General features: G+C 46.5%; 1 protein-coding gene across 1 annotated transcript in view; it reads right to left on the bottom strand.

Annotated features, from left to right (window-relative positions):
- AGBL4 (ATP/GTP binding protein like 4) overlaps positions 1 to 9,759 on the bottom strand; it is a 1,816,099-nt gene that overhangs the window by 332,632 nt on the left and 1,473,708 nt on the right. The window contains exon 9 of the mRNA XM_019528308.1: positions 7,365 to 7,454. Coding sequence (XP_019383853.1) covers positions 7,365 to 7,454 — 90 coding nt within the window. The remainder of the gene's footprint in view (positions 1 to 7,364; positions 7,455 to 9,759) is intronic.

Genomic DNA, 9,759 nt, shown 5'->3' with positions numbered 1-9,759 from the left:
GCACCTTGTCTAACCCCCTGCTTCAAGTAGGACCAGCCCCGTGTCAATCACTCCAGTCAAGGCTTTGTCCAGCTTGGTCATAAAAACCTCCAAGGATGGAAAGTCCACCACCTCTGTAGGTAATCCATTCCAGTGCTTCACCACCCTACTATTGAGAAAGTTTTTCCTAATATTCAACCTCAACTTTCCTTCCTGCAACTTGAGCCCATTGCTCTTTGTTCTGCCATCTGCCCCACTGAGAACAGTCCAGCTCCATCTTTTTCACAACCCCCCTACAGGTAGTTAAAGACTGCTATCAAATCCCCCCTCAGTCATCTCTTCTCCAGACTAAATAAGCCCAGATCCTTCAGCCTCTCCTTATCAGTCATGTCCCCTAGTCCCTGAACCATTTTCATTGCCCTCTGCTGGACCCTCACCAACTTGTCCACATACTTTCTGTAGTAGGGGGCCCACAACTGGACACAGGACTCCAGATGTGGCCTCACCAGTGCTAATAGAGGGGAAGAATCACTGCCCTTCATCTGCTGGCAACGCTCCTACCAATGCAACCCAGTATGCCGTTAGCCTTCTTGGCACCAAGGGCACACTGCTGGCTCCTGTTCAGCTTATTGTCTGCTGTAACCCCCAGGTCCTTGTCTGCACAGCTGCTGCTTAGCCAGTTGGTCCCAAAACTGCAGCCATGCACTCCAAAAGGCTAGGGAGGGGAAAATATTGGAAAGTGGATGATAAGTATCCATGGATGCAGACCAATCTTCTCTGATGTAAACCTCCAGTGTAAACAAAGAAAATTTCAAATCCAGACCGTATAGTTGGAGAGGGCAAGAGAAATATTTCTCTGTGTACAGTGCACTGAAGATAACTTGGTGGTGAGCAGTGAACAAAAACATAGTAGGAATAAAAGACACTAAGAAGTTGGTAGATGATGCAAGACATGATCATTTACATTCCCTGAGACTCACTTCTGATCACCCACAATGTGTCAGATAGCAAATAAGGCTTCTCATGCATTGGGTCTACTCTGACTTCAGTCCAAAACCTACTCACCTGACAAGATGTAAACATTCACATTTAATTCCAGTTGCCTACATATAGCTCCTTCCTAAACTATCACATCAGTGTTGCTACTGGCCAGCGCTCCCTTCCCATCCATTCTGCAGGCCGAGCACTTCTTACCAAGCTTGACAGCCCATGTGGCATATATTTGACAGAAAGTCTTCTGTATAACAACAACAAAAAAATCTCAAGTGCAGCACAATACATTGCTTCAACTCCTGAGATGTTGCCTCATGTGATAAGCCCCATATTGATATAATGGGACCTGACACGAAGTGACACCATTTACTATGATATTAAATGATGCAAAGTGGCAGAATATGAAATGAAAGTATTTGGCTTAGTAATATACCCAAGTAAATTCAGGCAGGGTCTACCTGACCAAAGGGTCGAAAGGAAAGCTTTGCAAACCTAGCAATGTCCCCTCTCCCTTCTAGACATAGAAAAGTCTGCTTTGGTCACGAGAGTCTTTGCTGTTTGACTAAACGGCAAAAACTAATTAGTCTGACCAAATGAATACTACCCGTCTCTGGGCCTTCACTCTGCTGTGGGGTGCCAAGTAAAAATACATCCTTTACCCCGTCCCCTCAACCAAGTTAGCACAGGGTCACTGAATGGACCAGGGCCACCGTTGTATCTGTGGTACCAAAAGGGTAGGCATGTCTCAGGTAAGCCTGAAGCTAAAACGATGAGGCTTATGTCTCAAGAAGCTTCCAAGCTATATAGGCACTGATGGGAAACAGCTGACGGACAAAGGGAGCGATGATTTAGTATACGCTTCGGCAGGTCTTTCCGTTCACTTGTTTCCGCTTTCTGATTCTACGTCCGTTACTGCTGGGCGGCAGGAAGGTTTAGGGGGTAGAAAAGTTTCTAGGAGAGTTTGAAGGACAAAACACTGGAGAGGGAGACTCTACACAGGGGAATAGCTGGTAAGGACACGCTCACGGGAGCAGGAGACAAGGGAGCCTACACCGGGGGATGTCAGCGAACCTTCCCTCTGCCATTACTAGATCAGCTGTGCTAGCAGGAGCGACTTGAAGAGCTTCTGGCTTTTCCAACACAATATCAATCAATCACACTGAGCTATTAGTAAAAGCTCCTGAATTTTGTCTGCACTGAAATGCTCAGGCTTTGTCCATACTGCCTCCCTGCTGAGCTCGGGACTGCCCCCGAGAAAGGAGCTTCACCTCCCCACATCCACCCTAAGTGCTAAAGCCCAACGCGCTCAGAAGGCATCACAGCCTGGGCTAGGCTCTTCCTAGTAGTAGCACCGAGGGAGTGTCTAGATAGAAAGCCCAGAAAGAGCTCGGCCCTAAAGCTCAGGCAGAGCAAAGGGACATGTTAAAAAAAAAAAAACAAGGGCTGGGGGAGGCAGGAACAAGGAATGAGGCACCTTGAAGGCAAGAGCTCAGGACTCAATAGAGGGTTTTGTGAATGAAACAAGACAACCAAGAGCCAAACATTTTTAAGACAAATCGTCCGTGCATCCTCCCTTTAAGCTGGTGCTGTTTGCTCCGTTTACCATTCCTTAAGGCTTTGGCAGCTACAGCCCTGCCCCTCCCTCTAACAGATGATGTCTCACCCTAGCTCACATCCAGTCTAATCTTGGGGATTAGTTTCCCCTATCTGTGCAATACAGGTGGCATGTGTAATCACTTCAAACCATCCAAGAGACATCTGTAAACCGCGAATAACTGCCATGTACTGCATGCACTGGCTTTGGATTCATCTCTCACATTAAAACATCTCACTCTGCCAATGTGCCTACCAAGATTGCTGAAAGAAATCCTTCCCCATTCCAGGTGCCTGCCTGCCAAGTGATGCTATTTTTTTTCCCTTTTTTTTTCTGCAAAAGTTCCCAAAGCTGAAGCAAATACCTGATTTCATGTTTGGCAATGCTGAGCCAAGATAGAAATGGACTGGAAACGCACTCCATTTCTGGGGCTTTGCTTCCTTTTCCCATCACTTATGACACTAATTATACGCACAAGGCAACTTCATCTGCATTGGGTGGAATGGCTCGATGCACAGTGGAGTTCACTGAGCTCATCTCGCTGCATTCCCGAGCCAGTCAAGCGTGCATCATAACTGCAATCACAGCAAGTTTCCAATGTGCTTCTCCACGACCCTCTCCTTTCTCTCTCTCGCCTTTTTTCTTAAATTCTTTCCAAAGCATAAAGTCTTTCTGGAAGACAATCAGAGCATGACTTCTATCCAGTTCCTCATCAGGCTAAATTTGTCCCTGCTTCTGCACAGTTTGCTCCTTTCCTGTTGAATAATTCTTCATCATCAAAATAGAATAATTATATTTACTAAGCATCGCGCTAGCTGTATGCCTCAACCCTGAGCTAACGAGGCTACACGGACACCTACGTGTAGGGTCAAACAAAGTCAAAGAGCATCCAAGGAAAAATAAATTAGCAAATGCCAAGGGTACATCTACACCACAATAGCAGAGAGATCCATTTTACTCTCATCCCATGTGCATCAACTCCAGAAACAAGACAGTGGGAACACAGTAGTTAAGTACAGAGTCAAAAAGCCCAAGGCCCAAGATTAGTCTAAGCTGTGTAGATTGGACAGATAAGCAGGTGAACAGACTTTGGCTTTTGATTCTGGAAAGGCAGCCATGTGGCCCGGGACAGATGCCGGCAGGCACTAGAGCACACCTCCCTGCTGGGCTGGAGCAGACAACTTGGGCCAAGGCTAGCCTGCCCGCCCTGCAAAGGGGGATTTGCAGGGGAGGTGCAAAGTATCTTGGGATGCTAGGGACTATGAATTAACTTGAAGCTGGAGGGGATCTAGGACAGAAGTTCAGTAAACTGATTTAACCCAAGTCAGTTATACCTGATACTACATCCATCTAGGTTTATCTTAAACCTGTTTCAGCCATTTTGAAACCAGTTTATGTGCAATGAACTTCTGTCATGTTTCAGCCTGGAACCAGTTTCTGATCACTAATACCAGTTTATGTGTAATTTCTGTCCCTAGCCAGTGAGAGTATCCCAAACTGCTGCTCTAGAAACCCAGATCTTGGGTTGAGCATGATGGCATATGCATCCCCAAGGTGCTCTCACCACCTTATTTCCATGGTTAATGCATGTAAGTAGAAGCGAGTGGGTGGGTCTTATTGCCTTGGTAGTGAGGCAGAGTTCTCTGGTCCCATGGGTGTTGACATCCCCCCAAGTGACCTATAAATCCCTTACATGGGTTATACTACTGTAGGAAACTAATAGCCTGCTAAACCTTTGTTCCATTTATTAAAAAATGTGATTTTGTTTAATTTATTTTAACTTTTTTTAAATTCTGTTTTTAACCCTTCAGTGGCTGACTTACTTAGTTTCACCACCCTTCCCCCACCCCCATTTCCTTTCCACCCTTCATTTCATTACTCACCCCATCCCGTTAACCCTCTGCCTCCCAGCTTAATGTTCCTCCCCACCAGCACCACCTATCTCTCAACACCCCCGCACCTAGAGTATGGCTAGAAGCCTGTCCTGGCTCACCACCCCTATGGTGGCAACTCACAGCTGTAGCTACAAGTCAGCCCCCTGCTTGCCAGCTCTCTCTTGACCAATCACAGGTTAGGTCAGGGATGGTCAGAGAAGGTTTTTAGCCTTAAGGTGTGACTACTCCAAACTCCAGCTATCAACATTTGAGCAGCTCAAATTGCAGTCTGTAACAAGGCCCTGAGGCATTGTTCTGACAGAGGATGGGCATTATCTTCCCTGACAAACAATCCTGAAGAAGGGTCCAGTCCCAAAATTCACACATTTCAATGGGATCCATAAAGGTAAAGAGCCATCACCATGGAGACTCAGGTCTTCCACTCAGGATACTGGTTAACCTATTTCCCTTCCTGGTTGGACAGCTCCTATAGAAATGTATTTTTTGCAGCTGAAAATGCTGATTCATAGAAACCAGACCTTCCTCTTGAAACTCGGTGTTTTCTTTCATTTAGAAGCTGTCTTGGGCTTGGTTGAAATGAGAGAGAGAAAGAGAGAGACAGACAGAGTGACACAGAGATACAGACCGAGAGAGAGGACAGATCTAGCTTAGGCGCACGCCATAAATACCAGCCTGTCTGCCCTTAACACCAAGCGATTGGCTGTTGGGAAGTGGGTCACTCAGTCTCTCTTCAAAGCTGTATTGCTTTGCGTAAATAAATGTACATCGAACTAGAGCAGAGCTGTCAAACTCATCTGGCCTCATGCACTGGATGAGTGGTGTGGGACTGGTCCATAGGTGAGATGAGTGGCACGGGGCTGGCCCCATGACTTGGATCAGGCTCAGAGACACTCCTCCCCATGCTGGCTGGATCCAGGATGCCCAGTGCGTGCTCCGGCGGTCCAGGACCTGGAGGAAAGAGGCCCAGCATCCCAAGTGCTCGGCTGCCCTCAGGAGAAGATGCTGTGCTGCTGGGTTTCTTCCTGTGGTGCTGCTGGGCCTCCAGTACCACTGTTCTCACCCGGGTGCTTGGTAGCCAAGTGGGCAAGAGCTGCAGTGCTGGAGCCCTAGGGAGGAAGCCAGACACTACGGCAGCTTGATGGCCATCACAAGAACAAGCTGTGGTGCTCGGCTTCCTCCCACAGTGCTGCTGGGGCTCCCACCTAGGCACCTGGCCACTACTGTGGGAACAGGCCACAGGTCTCACCCAGGCACCTGGCTGCAGCCGCAGGAAGGTCCCCCATCACAGCCAGAATCAGGGCAGAAGTCTGTGCCTAGAGCCAGGTTAGAGGCTATATGTTTGCCACCCCTGGACTAGAGAAAGGCTGACTCTACAACTTAATGATTAGAGCAGGGCAAGGATTCAAACCTGAGATGGGCTTTTCCACATCCTGGGTGAGCAGGCATGCCATCCTACCATTGGTTGTATGAGGATCTCTCAGTTTCCTCAAGAATTTCTGAAAGTCTCCGTTTCGTCCCAGGGCAGATTGCAAAAAAAAAAAAAAAAAAAAGCTTGGGAACTGCAAGGTTTTATGGAATAGACTCCAGCTGTGAGCTCTTCTACATTTCGCTTCACTCAGCACCCATCTCAGGGAGGCAAGGTTCAACATACAGACAAGGAGAAGGTGGGTAGCCCTGAGTCAGCCACTCGAGTTTAGTTGGGTTATCAGATGGGGAGCAACACTGCACCCAGGGCTGGTTTCGTTGTTGTCAGAGAGGGGAAGGAAGCAGAAACCCATTCCCTTCTCCACTCTCCCCCACCAGGATTTCTATCCCCATCCATCTGTAAAGGAGGGGACAATAGAGAAGCTAAGAGAGCCGAACTAAATGGATTAGCGTCATTAAGAGAGGGCAGAGGGAGGTTTGGCACAGATTCAAAGAAGGGGCAATGTTAAGACTGAAGGGGGAGTCCCATAAGGAGAGAGCTCTGCACCCTAGAGCAGTGGTCTCCAAACTTCTTTGATCGTGCACCCCATCAGTAAAAAAAATTTTGAGCACGCACCCCCAATATATGTATATTTATATAAATATACATCTAAATAGAAGTTCTAATATTTTATTCCTGCACCCCAATGGATCATCTTGCGCACCACACTTTGGAGACCACTGACCTAGAGGACACTCAGGGATAAGAGGCCACCATCTGCAACAGATCCCCCATGAGAGGTGCCAGAGAAGAGACCTGCCAAGAGGAGGAGGTCCTGAATCTATCCAGGCCTTTTCAAGTGACCAGGGCTAAACACAAGCCCATGTAGGCAGCCTTTTAATAAGCATGGTGTACACGGTGACTAATGAGACTTATCTGATATGCAGGGCCAGATTCACCACTGAAGTAGGAAAGCAGTATAGCCCCAGTGGCATCTGTGGAGTCATGCTGAATTACACCAGCCGAGACCATTGCTACTGTGGCCCTATTACAGTCGCTAGGCATTGATAATTAAGAATTCAAGCCCACTTGGATGAAATCACATGAAAGAGTGCGCGCGCACACACACGCACACACACACACACACACACACACACCAGGATTTTTTTGATATATATTTTTTTTTTTACCCAGAAGCCTCAGATACCAAGCTTTTGTCAATAGGAGCTGGGCGATTTCCTTGCTATTTTTAGCAGTGATGCTTTGTGCGTGTAACAGCCATCAGACAGAAAACTGTGCTCCTTTGAACAAGACCTTTAGAAAAATAGACAGCTTCTTAACTACACCGAGTAACGAAGGACGGCAGCTCAATGCAATGCTCCGGCCTGAGATGCTGGAGATAGCAGAGGGCAGCATCAAGGAGCGTGTAGGAGACAGAAGGAGAGAGAGATGTCCATTTCTGGCCATTACTCCAGACAGTGACGTAGCAGGCTCTTACCTTGGCACACAAAGGAAGATGGAGTTTCCCCAGGGTGGACACGAGCTGTGATGAACACCACTTTCTGCTCAGCTCCTGGCTTCAGGTTTACTGCAGGGGGAGGGTGGGGTGGAGAGAGAGAGAGACAAAGATCCTTAAACAAGGTCCCCTATGCAGGGCACAAAGGACCATTAATATTAAAGTGTATCCTTTTATTAAAATGGCTCATACATTATAAATGGGGGTAATCTATAATTAAAGGAAGCCGCGTCACTAGCTATTCAGCTCGTGTAGGAGGGAAGGCTATGCAAACAGCAAGGGTTGAGAGTCTAATGACACAAAGCCAAGCCTGCAACAACAAAGTTAGCTCCCTTTTTAAAAACCGAGATTTACTGCAGCGAGTTTAAACTGCACGGTAATTGCTCTCTCGCTTGTGATAAATGTCTCCCTGGGGCGACAAGAAAACCAGCGGGGTTCTATTCATATTGTAAAGCCAATTGCCCCCTGCACTACGCTTGCTACAAGGCTTAGCACGGTGCCAAATAAAGGTAAAAGTGCTTGCAAACGACATTTATTGGACTGGGCTTCACCTTGTTTTTAGCTACATTGGCCTGAGCCTGCCTCTGCCAAAAGACGGGCTAGAGAGATTCAAAATCAGCACGGTATGGGAAACAGACAGGAGGCAAATGCGCAGAGGAACAACAGGCAGAGAAATCATTCTCCAGGAACGGCTTCACCCTGAATTAAAATGCAGACACCTCTAGGGTGGAACATGCCAGCTATTTAACCGCATACTGAGCGGATGCAAGGGATGAACATGCTACTACACCATTTGAAACTATGGACAGATGGGAGGGAGACTTAATAGTTAGGATGCAACTACTTGTGCTGGAATTTAGCCAGGGTCAATCCCCAAAGTAGGCAAAATTACATACTTAAAACTACAATTGAAACACAGAGTCAAGACCATATAAACAATATGGAGCAGGCAGCATGTTGCCCTCTATCTTTTTTTCCAAAGGCATTGCTTAACAAAAGAAAATAAAGATGATTTTTTTTTTCAAATGGGCTCAGGGAATTTTAAAGCCTATAAGAAGTCAGGACCTCAGCCACAAATCTCATCTAGATCTACCCCGCTTGGTAGGGGTAACAGTAAAAACAGCAAGACACGGTTGCCATAGATTTCTTTATTTTCAGTTTAATCCCTTGCAGGGAAATAAAGTTTTAAAATATAAAGAGAACGAGATCTAAAATTTGCCATTTTTTTTTTGTTAATTGTAGACACGTATTATGTACACACACAGGCACGCGCGCACACAGAAATGCGGGCCTTTTAATTGCAAGCGTCTTGTGGAGGCTGGAGACCATCCCTAATTTTCTTATTCTTATTTTTTTTAATTTTCTGGTTCACAGAAATGCTAATCCCAGCCAGAGGCAAATCAGCTGACACTAAAATAATCAATACATTTTCCGTTCTTCTCAGGAAACAATCAGACAAGAGACCATAGCAGGGTTCTTTTATATTCCTTTAGTCTCTCTAAATGTCCTACAGCTGCTCAGCCTGCAATGCAGCCATTCATTTGGTCTTTGATACGCTAACTTCACTCCTCTCTGGTGCGTTTTGGAGCCCCAGAGGCATAGAAATATAAGAAAGAATGTCTTTGACAAAAGTAGCAGCTGGTGGGGTCAACCCCTTCTGCAGGAGGAGAGGAGGCGGCAGCAGAAAGGAGCACGGGAGGACCTGATGACCACCCAGTGTCATTAGTGTTAACACCGAGTAATGGATGAGGAAGGAGATAAATCAGCCCCAACTGCACAGATGGAAAAGGGAAGCTTGGGATGGTTCCTGCAGCCAGAGGGGTGTTTTATTCCCACTTATGGGGGGGTGGGGAAAAAACAAACACATTCGCATTAAATGGCAGGTGCTCCACGAGGTGCACAGAACCAAGGTGGACCGCTCCCAATAAAACCGAGGGGAGCTGGACTGCGCATATGGCTCTATAACAGTTTACACTTGTAAAGGAGCTGGCCAAGGGTTTTGAGAGGATTCATTTTACATAGCCTACTTCAGATTCCATAGAAAAACTTCCTTTCTGGGTAACCAGTCTTAAAAAGTGTAGTTAAATTCTTTAATGTTGGGAATATGTTCCCATATTCTGGACCCGATCCAAAACCCACTGAAATTAATGGAAGAGGGTGAGCTGATTTTAGTGGTAGTTCAGTCACATCGTACAATAATCTTAAGATGAATTGAACTCCTCTCCACCCAATAATGGGACGTGGCAGTTCACTGTCTGCTGCAAAATGTATCTGGATGGGAACATTTCCTGCTTATGTCATGTAAACAGCTTTTCGAAACACATTGATCAGAAGGATTACATACTTATTTCCATATACATCTCTATACATACTTTCT

Source organism: Gavialis gangeticus, unplaced genomic scaffold (genome assembly GCF_001723915.1).
Source record: "Gavialis gangeticus isolate Ggan-Ray unplaced genomic scaffold, GavGan_comp1, whole genome shotgun sequence".
Lineage (NCBI taxonomy): Eukaryota > Metazoa > Chordata > Crocodylia > Gavialidae > Gavialis > Gavialis gangeticus.
Note: the sequence above shows the minus strand (reverse complement) of the source record. Positions and strands in the feature narration are given on the sequence as shown.